Source organism: Papio anubis, chromosome 4 (genome assembly GCF_008728515.1).
Source record: "Papio anubis isolate 15944 chromosome 4, Panubis1.0, whole genome shotgun sequence".
Lineage (NCBI taxonomy): Eukaryota > Metazoa > Chordata > Mammalia > Primates > Cercopithecidae > Papio > Papio anubis.
In genome coordinates, this window is record NC_044979.1 from 35,101,235 (window position 1) to 35,116,842 (window position 15,608).

The 15,608-nt window shown below is 37.6% G+C and overlaps 1 protein-coding gene across 5 annotated transcripts in view; it reads left to right on the forward strand.

Annotated features, from left to right (window-relative positions):
* Positions 1 to 15,608, forward strand: part of IQUB (IQ motif and ubiquitin domain containing) — an 80,510-nt gene that overhangs the window by 50,374 nt on the left and 14,528 nt on the right. For all 5 annotated transcript variants that reach the window (XM_003896524.5, XM_009203795.4, XM_009203792.4 and 2 more), the window contains 2 exons: positions 786 to 961; positions 12,775 to 12,945. In XM_003896524.5, the coding sequence (XP_003896573.2) occupies positions 786 to 961; positions 12,775 to 12,945 (347 nt within the window). The remainder of the gene's footprint in view (positions 1 to 785; positions 962 to 12,774; positions 12,946 to 15,608) is intronic.

A 15,608-nucleotide genomic window follows, 5' to 3' on the forward strand; every position in this document is an offset into this window, starting at 1 on the left:
AAATGGCGCCTAAGTGAATGAAGGAAATGACTGATATCAACAGTTCTACATAAAACTATATCAGCTTGGGTCCTTGGGGAAGCAGACACCAGGATGTAATTAGAAGTGAAAGATAAAGAGGAAAGGGAGCAGAGGAAGGAAAAGGAAATCTTCAGTTTGAGATGAGATTTGACACCTCATCAATTGAGAGAGGGAAGGAAAGAAGATGGGGTATAGAGAGTCTTAACTCTAAGGAAGGCTAAGCCCGCCCAACAATTGGCTCATATATGATTGACCACAGAAAAGTCCATTGTTGGGCAGATACAGCCTGGTTCTGACTCCCACATGGTGCCTGGTCATTGATGAGAACTTTGTAGGCAGAATGTGACCTCAGCTTCAACAAGGCAGCAGATCTGAAATGCTGTAGTTGGAACTGTCAATTACCTTTACCCTTTGTGACGGGTACTCTCTTGAAGGGAGATGTGAGCAGTGCACGCTCATGGCTGCCACAAAATCCAAGTCATATTTTTGTCAATGCTAAGCAGTATGAATGCTCACTTGGAGACATAATTTGACATCATCTGTACTGTTTCCCTTTGGCTTCTGTTTGTTTGATTCTACTTTTATTAAGTCTCTCAGCTTCCATTTTGTCACTTTTTTTTGCGCATCAGGTATACAATATAAATGATTCTATTGGAGTATACTTTTGTTTAAATTGATGTAAAAATAAAATACTCCTCGTCAGGATGTGATCATAAAAAAGTGGGATTTTAAAAACTCAAGAGTCTATTGTGTTATTCCTCTAGTCTGGCGGCAAGAAGAACTTAAACGTATTAACCAATCTTTCACTGGAGCTGAAAGGAAAGCTGCTCTGTGTGAACTTCTGGAAAAAGAGACTCAGATAATTGCTTCTATTGGGAGACATAGATACATTGCTTATACGGCGAATGAGGAAGCAGCAATACAAGCTTTTTTGGATAAGGTTAGTGAAGTAACTACTGTTTAAATATGAATGTATTCTGAATTTAAAAATGTAGAATAATGTACCAGACGAAAGACTTAGATTACAAGAATTTACATGAATTTTGTTTAGGATTTTGATGACATATTTCTTAAAATGTGATATATATTTTTTTCTGGTATAGCTTTAGATTTTAATAGCAGCCTAGGGTAAAAATTGATAGGTAATATGACATCCATACATTCTTAATTAAGGAGATTGGCCATGAAGCAAAAGACGGAGAGACATTTCTTGTGACTCTGTTCATTTGGATTTAGATTGGCTATATAAATTAGATAAATTGTATACCATGATAAAATGCAGAGTATTAAAGTCACAAAACATCTAGGTCTGGGGTGCTCTGATGGTAAGCAACCTGGGAGAAATAGCTATAGACTAGTATTTTTGCTTTGGCTCACATCATTAACTGACTTCAAATTTCTGACAAAGAATATACGATTATTGAAAACCACGAAAACATATAATTAAGGAAAAAACTAAAGTAATTACCACTTTTGTGGTCAAACTGCCTGTTTGATATTGAATAGCCTGTTTCCATAGTGACCAATTTTCTTTTATAAACCTGGTCTTTCCAAACAATTTAAAGCCAATTCAGCTACAGAAGAAAAGGGGTGTATTTCTCTAAGATGTTAGCCTGTAGTGCTTCTATTTCTATGGTTCTTATTATTTGAGGACATTTGTTCTTAAAAACCATAGTTTTGATATTCTAAATGCCCTCTTCTCATCTTATTCACTCCTTTGTTTGATCTCAGTTTATCTATACCTTTAACTACTACCTGCATCCCAGAACTCCCTATAGGTCCATGCCAGATCTCTTTAAGGAGCTTCCACATCATATATCCAATGGCCTACTGTCACTGCTCTTTGGATATCCCAAGATTACACTTCAGGGAGACATGATGAACCCTAAGTCATATCACCTTACTATCCCTTGCCCCCTCGCCTGTAAATTAATCTTGTTCTGCATCATATAACCTATCTGTATGAAATTTCATCATCTACTCAGTTGCTCCAGACAGAAACCTGGGTGTTATTTTTGACTTCTCCATCTAGCCACCAACCTGTTTATTCTATTGTTTAATACCTCCTTAATTCTTTTTTTAATCCTTGGTCAATTATTTAATAGTGATTTTGAGCACTTACTAAGTACTCTGCTTTAGCATACATTGTTCCTTTTTTTTATTATACTTTAAGTTCTAGGGTACATGTGCACAACGTGCAGGTTTGATACATAGGTATACATGTGCCAGGTTGGTTTGCTGCACCTATTAACTCGTCATTTACATTAGGTATTTCTCCTAATGCTATCCCTCCCCCTGCTTCCCACCTCATGGCAGGCCCCTGTGTGTGATGTTCCCCACCCTCTGTCCAAGTGTTCTCCTTGTTCAGTTCCCACCTGTAAGTGAGAACTTGCAGTGTTTGGTTTTCTGTCCTTGTGATAGTTTGCTCAGAATAATGGTTTCCAGCTTCATCCCTGCAAAGGACATGAACTCATCCTTTTTTTATGGCTGCATAGTATTCCATGGTGTATATATGCCACATTTTCTTAATCCAGTCTATCATTGATGGACATAATGGGTTGGTTCCAAGTTTTTGCTATTGTGAAGAGTGCCGCAATAAACATACATGTGCATGTGTCTTTATAGTAGCATGATTTATAATCCTTTGGGTATATACCCAGTGATGGGATCGCTAAGTCAAATGGTATTTCTAGTTCTAGATCCTTGAGGAATCGCCACACTGTCTTCCATGATGGTTGAACTTGTTTACACTCCCACCAACAGTGTAAAAGCGTTCCTATTTCTCCATATCCTCTCCAGCATCTGTTGTTTCCTGACTTTTTAATGATCGCCATTTTAACTGGTGTGAGATGGTATCTCATTGTGGTTTTGATTTGCATTTCTCTGATCACCAGTGATGATGAGCATTGTTTCATGTGTCTGTTGACTGCATAAATGTCTTCTTTTGAGAAGTGTCTGTTCACGTCCTTCACCCACTTTTTGATGGAGTTGTTTTTTTCTTGTAAATTTGTTTAAGTTCTTTGTAGATTGTGGATATTAACCCTTTGTCAAATGGGTACATTGCAAAAATTTTCTTCCATACTGTAGGTTGCCTGTTTACTCTGATGGTAGTTTCTTTTGCTGTATAGAAGCTCTTTAGTTTAATTAGATCCCATTTGCCTATTTTGACTTTTATTGCCATTGCTTTTGGTGTTTTAGTCATGAAGTCCGTGCCCATGCCTATGTCCTGAATGCTCTTGCCTAGGTTTTCTTTTAGGGTTTTTATGGTATTAGGTCTAACATTTAAGTCTTTAATCCATCTTGAATTAATTTTTCCATAAAGTGTGTAAGGAAGGGATTCAGATTCAGCTTTCTACATATGGCTAGCCAGTTTTCCCAGCACCACTTATTAAATAGGGAATCCTTTTCCTATTTCTTGTTTTTGTCAGGTTTGTCAAAGATCAAATGGTTTTAGATTTATGGTGTTATTTCTGAGGCCTCTGTTCTGTTCCATTGGTCTATATCTCTGTTTTGGTACCAGTAGCATGCTGTTTTGGTTACTGTAGCTTTGTAGTATAGTTTGAAGTCAGGTAGCATGATGCTTCCAGCTTTATTCTCTTTGCTTAGGATTGTCTTGGTAATGCAGGCTATTTTTTGGTTCCATATGAACTTTAAAGCAGTTTTTTCCAATTCTGTGAAGAAAGTTATTGGTAACTTGATGGGGATAGCATTGAATCTATAAATTAAGTATGGCCATTTTCACAATATTGATTCTTCCTATCCATGAGCATGGCATGTTCTTCTATTTGTTTGTGTTCTCTTTTATTTCATTGAGCAGTGGTTTGTAGTTCTCCTTGAAGAGGTCCTTCACACCCCTTGTAAGTTGGATTCCTAATACCTCTTTAATTCTTTAGTTCTTCCTTTCCAAACCCACTACCATTGCCTGTAGGGAAAAGGCTCTGCCCTGGTGTCCTGATGACCCTGCATATATCAAATAGGCCTTCCTATCTCCCCTGGGAGGATGTCATGAGACAGGTCTTGCCTTATCTTGTGTGCATGAGCTTGACCCTGACTTAACTGAATCTGGATTTTCTTCTCATCTGGATTCCTTTATGTTTCCAAATTGAGCTGCTGCCTTCAGTTTCACTTCTCATTTCTCTCCTCCATTATCTGCATCACTGCCAACGTGGCCTCACTAAACACAACTCTGACCCTGTCCTTCCTCACTGCCCTTAGGGAACAAGGATTTTTGTGTTTGCAAACCTCACTTATCTCACTGTTGCATCACCGCCATTTCTCCCTGCATACTGTACCCATACTGCTTCAGCCATGCTCAATTACTTGCATATCCCCAGAAAGACCAGGTGCTCTCGATCCTTTTGCATTGGGTGCCTTTACATGGAACATCCTTTCCTTCCTTCCTTAGTAGCTAGCTATTGACCCTGTAAAACAAGCTCAGATGCTTCTTCTTTCAGAAAGCAAATGCTGGTCCACCTACTTTAGCCTGTAGTATATGCTCTCATGAGACTGTCTCATCTCTGTCTTTGTACATAGTGTGCAGTCTTTATTGTATCTACATGCCTGAATCCTTTCTAGATTTTGAATCTTTAAAGGAAAGAGTTGTCATTTATCTCTGTATCCTCATATCTTAGCACAGTTCTTACTACAGTGTCAATAAATGTTTGTGGAAGAAGGTAGGGAGGAAGAATAAGGGACACAAATAGTGGTTGTATAATTTTGTATTCCAACTATCATCAAGAAATTATGTAATGTGGATACTGTCATTTAAAATGCTTAAATATCTTAATTCTAGGAAAGATGAATTTATTTTAGGAAAGCTATAATATTCATACTTCTCCAGAGTCATCTTTCGAAATAAACTTATTTATTTAGCAAGTTGCTTTATCTGCATCCTGCTTTATCACTGGGATACCTAATTGTTAACCTCACCAGAGAAGAGAGTATGAGCCCAGGGCAACACGAATGTTCGAAGGAGATGGAAGCCTCTGAGTGTCCGTGGACAAGGAAGATGGGTGTCACCTTTCTTTACTTGATGCTGAGCCTTCTGCAGAATTTTCCCACTAGTGCCATCATACTTTCCTGCAAACTATTTAAAATTCTATTGTTGTATATACTTACCCAATGTCTATTCTTCTTTATGTCCAGAACATTCCCTACCCCAGGCCCCATGTCTAGCATTGTCTGTAAACATTTAACTAAGCTTTTTGAAATTATGGAGTATCCATAAATGGATCAAGACCCAACATAGGAAAGTGATTCCAGAGTCAGTAGATGACCACTACCCTTTCTCATGAGGTGTGGCACTCTAAGAAGGTTTTCATGTAAACCTCACCAAAAAGAAAAAAAAAAAAAGTGAAATGGAGAAATTTTAAAATTCTGTTTACCAGAATTCCTAGGAGGAAGGAAGACCTATTTTTTGCCTTTGTTTTTTTGTAAATACTTTGATAAGCTATGGGGGTGGAATTTGAGACCCTGAAGGATCCTGAGTACAGGAAGAATTGTTCTATTCCAGGAAAATGGAGGTTTTCAAGAGTTGTCCTAGAGGGAAATAGATAAGGTAAAGTGAGGAGGCAGTTGGAAGGCAGTGGGTGTACAGTGTGACTTTTTGTGACTTCTTTAGTTATATGACTAAATAAAGGAAATATTAAATGCAACATAATTTTATTTTCGGAAAGGGAGAGGAAACCAGATAAATAAGCTGGGCTCCGTGTCCAGATGGATACAGGGTAACACACAAAGGTGAAAGGCAGAGAATTGAGGGAAGGATGAAGTTAGCCACAAGAATTTGTAGAAATCAAGGCAAAGGTGTTTTGTAGGTGACATGGTTTAGAATTGGAGATCTAAACCCACAGTTACCCCAGCTGATAAACCAGTTAATCTCATCAATCTCCAGGCTAAATTTGAAGGAAACTGACATTTTAGTTGATACAATGGGATTTTCTTTCAGTTTTGACTAAAGACTTGTATTAGAACAGGAAAACACACCACAATATGGATCAGTTACACTTGATGACAACTCCCAGTCAGTTCACATAGCCTAATTAGTCCAGTGTTTAAAAATATTGACTAACAGTGACTTCTGACCTGCTTTTAGCCTGCTATAGTAAATCAAAAACTCACTGCTACTCTAATTCAGAATCATTTAAATCACCTTTTTGTATGTGATGCTATACTAAGAAGACAAGATAAATTTTATTCTTCTGATGTGAATAATTATAAAATGTCTGTTTTTCTCTATGCTTGTCAACCTCCCCCACTCTAAGCCTAGTATTCTCTCTAATATTCAGGAGGAGTCAGTGTTGATTTCTTAAAACTTGAATGAAGTAACTTATTATTCTGAAGTTTTTGATTTTTTTTTAAATACTTTAAGTTCTAGGGTACGTGTGCATAACGTGCAGGTTTGTTACATATGTATACTTGTGCCATGTTGCTGTGCTGCACCCATCAACTCGTCAGCACCCATCAACTCGTCATTTACATCAGGTATAACTCCCAATGCAATCCCTCCCCACTTCCTCCTCCCTGTGATAGGCCCCGGTGTGTGATGTTCCCCTTCCCGAGTCCAAGTGATCTCATTGTTCAGTTCCCACCTATGAGTGAGAACATGCGGTGTTTGGTTTTCTGTTCTTGCAATAGTTTGCTGAGAATGATGGTTTCCAGCTGCATCCATGTCCCTACAAAGGACACGAACTCATCTTTTTTTTATGGCTGCATAGTATTCCATGGTGTATATGTGCCACATTTTCTTAATCCAGTCTGTCACTGATGGACATTTGGGTTGATTCCAAGTCTTTGCTATTGTGAATAGTGTCACAATAAACATACGTGTGCATGTGTCTTTATAGCAGCATGGTTTATAATCCTTTGGGTATATCCCCAGTAATGGGATGGCTGGGTCAAATGGTACTTCTAGTTCTAGATCCTTGAGGAATCGCCATACTGTTTTCCATGATGGTTGAACTAGTTTACACTCCCACCAACAGTGTAAAAGTGTTCCTATTTCTCCACATCCTCTCCAGCACCTGCTGTTTCCTGACTTTTTAATGATTGCCATTCTAACTGGTGTGAGATGGGTATCTCATTGTGGTTTTGATTTGCATTTCTCTGATGGCCAGTGATGATGAGCATTTTTTCATGTGTCTGTTGGCTGTATGAATGTCCTCTTTTGAGAAATGTCTGTTCATGTCCTTTGCCCACTTTTTGATGGGGTTGTTTGTTTTTTTCTTGTAAATTTGTTTGAGTTCTTTGTAGGTTCTGGATATTAGCCCTTTGTCAGATGAGTAGATTGCAAAAATTTTCTCCCATTCTGTAGGTTGCCTGTTCACTCTGATGGTAGTTTCTTTTGCTGTGCAGAAGCTCTTTAGTTTAATTAGATCCCATTTATCAATTTTGGCTTTTGTTGCCATTGCTTTTGGTGTTTTAGACATGAAGTCCTTGCCCATGCCTATGTCCTGAATGGTATTACCTAGGTTTTCTTCTAGGGTTTTTATGGTATTAGGTCTAACATTTAAGTCTCTAATCCATCTTGAATTAATTTTCGTATAAGGAGTAAGGAAAGGATCCAGTTTCAGCTTTCTGCTTATGGCTAGCCAATTTTCCCAGCACCATTTATTAAATAGGGAATCCTTTCCCCATTTCTTGTTTTTATCAGGTTTATCAAAGATCAGATGGCTGTAGATGTGTGGTATTATTTCTGAGGACTCTGTTCTGTTCCATTGGTCTATATCTCTGTTTTGGTACCAGTACCATGCTGTTTTGGTTACTGTAGCCTTGTAGTATAGTTTGAAGTCAGGTAGCGTGATGCCTCCAGCTTTGTTCTTTTGACTTAGGATTGTCTTGGAGATGCGGGCTCTTTTTTGGTTCCATATGAACTTTAAAGCAGTTTTTTCCAATTCTTTGAAGAAACTTATTGGTAGCTTGATGGGGATGGCATTGAATCTATAAATTACCTTGGGCAGTATGGCCAAAGTTTTTGATTTTTAAGAAAAGATAGCTTATAATTAATCCCTGAAAGTAGACAAGGTCAGAGTTTTTTCGCATGTCAAAATTAACAAACAGCGAGTGCCATATGTGAATTTGAAGATCTACATTTAACACCACAATATGCAGATACATCCAGAGAAACATTTACTTTCCTTTAATTTGGAAATAACTTTGGAGAATACAATTTTATATTTTACTTTCAGTTTCACTTTTTTGAGTCCTAATACTGTGTGGTTTATTGAACCAATATTTTATCTTTAATTCTTTTGTCCTGAACATAGAATGTCTCTGAATAATGAGTGACACAGTCTTAAATTTGTCCAGTCAAAGCATTGAACTAATAGATTATAATAGACTGTATACTAAGTCCTCATTCATAATAAAAGGCTAACTCTAAAGATTTTTAAAAGCATTATATAATTAGTAATTTTAACCCACCAAGCATTGACTTCCATAGGGTATCAAATATTAAAAACTTGACCGGGCATGGTGGCTCGCGCCTGTAATCCCAAAACTTTGGGAGGCCGAGGCAAGTGGATCACAAGGTCAGGAGTTTGAGACCAGCCCAACCAACATGGTGAAACCACGTCTCTACTAAAACTACAAAAAAAAAAAAAAATACCCAGGCGTTGTGGTGGGTGCCTGTAATCCCAGCTACTTGGGAGGCTGAGGCAGGAGAATCACTTGAACCTGGGAGGTGGAAGCTACAGTGAGCCGAGATTGCACCATTGCACTCCAGCCTGGGCAACAGAGTGAGACTCCGTCAGAAAAGCAAAAAACGAAAAAACAAAAAAACTCAGAGAGCTTGACAGAGGTGAAGAAATTCAGGTTAAGAAGTTTGAATCAAAAATCATCAGCTGGTTTCTAGTATATCTTTGAGTGTTATTTACCCAAACTGTGTAAACAGACCATTTGAATTTCTGTAAGATATTTTTCCTTGAGTCAAGGCCATTTATTTATTTGATGCCCGTTGATTTGTACACTATTCACAATCACAGGCTTAAAAAACTGCAATCCACATTAGCTGTGTCTTTTCAATGGTTTTTCTCCATACCCAGGTAGCTAACAGTTAGTGGGGCAGGAAAATGCCACTGCCTCTTTCTGAACACTGCATGAAGTAAGGGCGCTGCTATAGCTGAGCAAAACCCCTGTGCTGTGTAAAAGAAAAGTTGATCACTATACAGTAGCTTCTGTGGGGAGTTAGGGCTATTCTTAATTTGTGTCCTTAGAGGCTTGAGAATCAATTTAGGAGGAAGAAAATACCTACTCTCCTAGTGCAGTCATTTCTTCTTTTCTGTGGAAGCCTGCTGCTCTCAAGGTTCTTGTTATTTCTTCACCTTCCTTTCCCTGAAATGTGTCTTCCTGCTGTTCTTCTGTTCCTCTCTTCCAGGCTCTGTGCTGTCTCATTTGTTGGCAGCTAAATGGAATTTATTATACTCCTATTTTCTGAAGCAATTTAAGCACATGATTGTTGGATATCTCTTATCACAGCCAAAGCTTTCAAAGAAAAAAGGAAATAGGGAAGAGAAATAAGCAAAGTTGACATTTTTCCTGTGTCAGAGTAGAAAACACCTTAAACCCTGAAATCAAAAAAGCCTAGCCTTGAAGATCAAGTTATCTGTGTTGGCAGAAATACATCTAAGTATAAAAACAGCGTTGCTGAACAGATTTTTAAATATCTTTTCAGTGCCAACTCTAGGGAACTTGAACTTCAAATCTAGGATTCTTTGATTGTATCACTCAGTTCCCCTTAATCTGGCTAACTCCTAGTTATTCTTCAGATTCCATCTTAGATACTTTCTTTTTACCAGTTAAGTGCTTCATAGCAACCCACAGATACCTATTTATCTACAGTCATCAAGCGTACTCATCTTTTTTTTCTAATTACTTATTTTCCTACCCTTCCATCCCATGAGATTTGAGAATTCTTGAAACCAGAGTAGTATTTTTTCTACTCAGTGCCTAATACATTGATTAATATATAGTAAACACAGTAAGTATTTGTTGAATGAATGAGAGTACTGTAGACACTGTGAGATATATAGAACTACATGAGAAATTTCTTTCCTCTCTCCCTCCCTCTCTCTCTCCTTCCTTCCTTCCTTCCTTCTTTCTTCTTTCCTTTCTTTCTTTCCTTTCTGTCTTTCCTGCCTTTCCTTTCCTTGCCTTTGCCTTTGCCTTTGCCCTTGCTCTTGCCCTTGCCCTTGCCCTTGCCCTTGCGCTTGCCCTTTCCTTTCCTTCATTCTTTCTGGGTCTTGCACTGTTGCCCAGGCTGGAGTGCAGTGGCGCAATCTTGGCTCACTCCAACTTCCACCTTCTGGGTTGAAGCAATTCTCCTGCCTCAGCCTCACAAGTAGCTGGGATTACAGGTGAGTGCCACTGCACTCTGCTAAATTTTGTGTTTTTAGTAGAGATGGGTTATCACCATGTTGGCCAGGCTGGTCCCGAACTCCTGACCTCAAGTAATCTGCCCACTTTGGCCTCCCAAAGTGTTGAAATTACATGTGTGAGCCACCGTGCCCGGCTGAGAAATTTATTTTTCATACTCTTTTGGGAGAAATGGAATTAGCAAACATAAAACAATTATAAAGCAATTTGGATCCAAATTTCACTGCCTCTAGTCACTAAAATGGAGACAATGTATACTTCTGTTTGTGTGTTTTTATAAGTACAATAGGATTTCATGTACAAGTGATATAATTGTTTCAAACCATAGTAGTTAGAGGAATCTTTACGGAAGAGGTAGGGTTTAAGTGCAAAATTGAAAAGTGGAAAGGACTTAGATGAAGAATATATTTGGAAACCAAGATCTAACCACATTATGCTATATTTGTTAGGGCTACAAACCTGGGGGGAAGGTAGAGTTAAGTCCGTCTATCAACTGAAAAATACAATGTGATAGGTAAAGTAGGCGTTTCATAGAAAGGTCATTATATTTGAATTATTACAAATGAAATAATTTACCACCCTGCAGATCAAAAGGTGTTGTCCAAATTACTGGAAGAAAAGGAATTGCATTTAGTAGAGCAAACCTGAGGAAAATTATATGCAAAGATTAAGACATTGGTTAGACTTTCGAATATTACAACATGAAACTTAGACCTAGCCTTTAAAAACTTTTTAAAAAGAGCTTTAAATAAGCATCAAACTTCAATAACACTCTGAGGCCTACCCAAAATAAGGCTAAATGCATTTAAAAATTATTTTATTTCTAAGTGATAATAACTGAATGATATAATATTTTATTATTGAGCTATTTTCCTTATAAGCTTTTAATCAATCTTAATTATATCAGTCTGATAATAATACATTATTTAATATTAAATTTATGCTGTAACAATATAAATTAATTATAGGGCTGCAACTTCTCATTTACTGGATTAAAACTAGAGCTGAGAATCTAAAGTTTCTAATGAAGATTCCTACCTCTGAATAACATTTTGGCTTTGCTCTGAATATGATGCCATTGCTTTGAGAATATATCAAATATAGTTGTTTTTACCAGGTAGCTTTGCAGTTCTCAATGTGATTTAGCTAATGTGAATGTAAAAAATTAGATGTAAATTGATGTTACAACTAAAATTTCCTCCTGATGCTGTCATTTTAATACAGTTTTATATAATGTCTCTATTTGGTTAGTCCACATTCCTGATGATCTGTTCCAATACATAGAGCTTCCATTTAAACCTTATGTTAGATCACATCTAAGATTTAAATGGTTGCAAGTACGGCATAAATTGGGCTACAAGGACACCAGAGCAACTACAGTTAACTTACAAAAACATCCAACATTTGAAGAGTTGTCATGATCAACATAGTCTTGTTTCTGAAAATTTATCATTAGGGAAAGAAACTGAGCAGCTTTGTACCCTAAAGTAGAGGAGCTAATAGAGAGTAAGTTTTCACTGTGAAATTTCTGGGTGAATGCATCTCCTCTGAATGTCCCTGTCAGAGGGAACAGAAGCAGTGGCAAACACAGAGGTACCATCATTAAAGATTATCCTGTGTTTCCTGAGTCGATAGAGGACTAATTTCACCTCCTGTCTCTAATCTCTGAATTCTTAGCCTGGGAGTCCTCAGATGAGCTTCAGGGCAAGTGAACTTCATTTTTGGCCCTTCATTTAGGAGGTGGGCTAGGTTGGGAGACACTAAGCTAGATTTGGAAATAGGAAGTGAGAATCTTAGCCAGCATCAGGGAGGCAGGAACCACAGCCCAGCACTGCTAATATAGCAATATAGCTCTTTCACTATGGACATCTGCTTTGAGAAGAATTTTGAACTTGTTATAGAAGTATTTTTATAGGACATTAAACCATAACTCACAGAGTCCCTTTTTGGTATATCTTTAGGTCTAAATATATTGAGGATTGTCATAATTACTCTACAAAAGTTATCTTCAATTGGCAAGGCAGGATCAAGACATTTATATACACTCAATATAATTGAACCAAGCAGATAATTGTCCTCAGGGGGTTAAGGAGTAATTCCATACATCTCTCAAACAATTCAACATAAAGACTAGTAGCAAATCCTGAATATTGTAGAAGTGTATGAACTTCTACACACTGAATAACTCTTTCATATTTGTTTTTTTTCTAAAATATTTTACTTTTGCCTGATCTATAAATTCTTAAATTAATTTTCTTAAGCTTTAGTGATACTCTAGTTATAAAGCACATGATATTAAGGTAGACTTTTAGTAGAAGGAGCAAAATTGTTATTTGTAGTTTCTAATTAACTGATAGTTATAAACATAATATTATTTTTAAGTGTTCAGCTCCAAAGATATGGAGAACCCCTAATGGCAAAACAATTGAGATGGATACGCAGTTCACCATCAGAGCCAGAGAGCTGCAAAATATCTATAAGTGCATCATGCTGAAAAATATCTCTCAAGATGAGAGGCTGGATGTGCTCTTAACTCTTAAACACACGGTAAAGGTATGTTAACTTTCTCTTAGTTTGGGGGTAGAGTTCACTATCAATAAAAAAAATTAACAAAATACTAAAACAAGTAAAGTGTTTTACATTAAGAATTGTTTTGGTATAATTTGGGAAGGTTGTGGTTTATTCATTAATATTTACCTAAAAGTTCTCGAAATATGTTATAATATATAATAAATGTAAATATAGTGTAATGAATGTAAATATATCTTTATGCAATGAATGAAAATATATGCAGTATAGCATGAGATTAATAATTACATAAACAGCAATTATTTACATATTTTGACATTTTTCAGTGAAAAATTGATTTTTAGCAGTTTTAAAGCAGCTCCATTGTATTTTTATCTTTTTTCTCGTCAGTTATTGATTTTCTGTGTTCTTAATCCTACTTTTAATGAAAACAAGGTTAGTGGATGTCACAGATCAAATTTTCCCAAGAAACAAGAAACAAACTCAGAGATGGGTTTTATATTTAGGAAGTTTGTTGGAGAGTGCTATCAGGGATAATTCCTGTGAGGCAGTAGAGAAATCAGAATTGGCAGGATAGAGAAATTAAATTGTGGTGGATTCTCAACAATGACTTCAACCAGTGTCACGGGGAATTCTGAAACTTTAAAGGCCATCCAGAGTTGTCCTGAATTGAGGCAGGACAGTTTACTCCCACTTTGACCATTTATTGGATGGGCTGCCACCAGAAGGGCATGACTTTGGATGAGATAACTTTCTTTATTAGAGAGCAATTCTCAGAAAGAGCCTCACTTGAGAGTTGTCAGCCAACAATCTACCAGGATGGGGAGAATACACATACTGTTGCCTGGATCCACTTCATGTTGTAGGTTTTAGGATTAGCTCCTCCGGATTTAGCTAGGCCCCAAAGCAAGGTTAATAAGAAAAACTGCAGCCCCTAGTGTAGTCATTGGCTTTAAGGCCACAGGAGATGCTCACTGTTTCCTTCCTCTACTATCTATTTTAGATTTCCTTCTCCCTGAACTAGCACCTTGACAGGTCCAGTTGGTCTACTTTTTGGAGTGACTTGCAGCTTGAGAGGTCTGAACCACAGGTCACTCTGCTTTTCTCAGGCTGAGGCTACCAGACTTCCATTTACTGTCAAAATCAGGCAAAGATATACCAAGAAATGCCCACTACCTGGGTGCCAAACATATTCTTCTCTGTCCCTATTGGGTAATAACTGCACCATTGCTTTTGAAGATCAGAGTCAGTTACCTCTATAACTAAGGAAACACTTGCCTTGCCCACAGGTCTCTTGGCCTGCAGAGCTTAGGCATTAGTTGTAGCTCGGAGTTTAATAGGACTTGCACTATGTCTTACATTAGAAGAATTTTTCCTCCAGGAATTAGGACCTGTAAACTTAAAGAGTCCAGAGTTACGGCAGGAAGCAAAAATTTCCCAAGTAGTAAGTGGGGCCATTTTTACTTTCACCTCCTCTGTTCCCAGGCTAGGGCAGTTTCAGGGGCTTCCACTTGGTTTTCCTCATCATGATAGCTCTTACTCCACAGGTCAAGAAATCAAGGGTAGTGAGGCTGTGCCAACTACCAAGTATTCTATTCCAGTTATATATTCAAGGACTAGGGAAATGAATACTGGGTGGCCCTTTGAACCCAGTAGATCCGTTATGAGCTGGACCTGGGCGAAGACTTGATTTAGTTTTTGTTTTCACATACCCCAGACTCTCACAGGATCATGGGTCTCTATACTGCCACAGCAATTAGTCATTTGATTCACGATGTCCCTGAGAAGAAATATGACCTTAGATGAGGCAGTTTGTTTTCAGCTGATGGTAACTGTCTATCTTTAGGCCATATGGCTCTCTTCAGCACAGGGAATTCTCAGAGAGAGGCTCAGTGGAGGGCTGTCAGCTACCACAACTTGCCGTTGAGAGTCTCCTTCAGTGCTGAAGTAGGGCTGATCTGGGCAACACACTCGAACTTTCATTACAATGAATATGTTTTCTATATTTCTAATTAAAGGGGGAAACTCTACTGTTATTAGGACCATTGGTATAGCTCTTGCATTTTATAGCCCAAATTAAATAATTTACATTATTTTATTTAATTTATCCTGACCATAATGTAAGCTCAATATTTAATGTAAGCTTATGTAATAAGTGGGCAATACAGGTAAAAAGTATTTGGGTTCTGAAATGTGCTTTTGAGTTCTCAAGTTAATAAAACACTTGGCAGATGCTTGTTCAGTATAGCACAGAAATATAGGTTGTTTCTGAGTGATCATCTGTATTAATTAAAGTTTATACATAAGCAATGGATTAGATAACTGCATGGTCAGTCTGTTTTGGTCATCAATATGGCCCAGATTGCCAGAACATACAGGCATAGATATTGTAGTGAAAATCAGTGGTTCACTATATGTAACAACTGAAAACTGTCAGCCATATTTAGGTCCATCTAAGTGAGCTACATGATTACAAACCTGAGAATTTCATAAGCATAACATTTTGATATTCTGTATAGGTTTCTGTACTCCTAACTGTAAAGAACACTCTTTCTGTTGATGAGTTTATGTGTCTGTCCCCCAAGGCACACAAAACTCTTAAAACACATTAAATAATTGGGTAAATGGTTCTTCCTGGGAGATCTCCATAGATATCTTGCATTTCTTACCAGCAGAGGCATTGACTG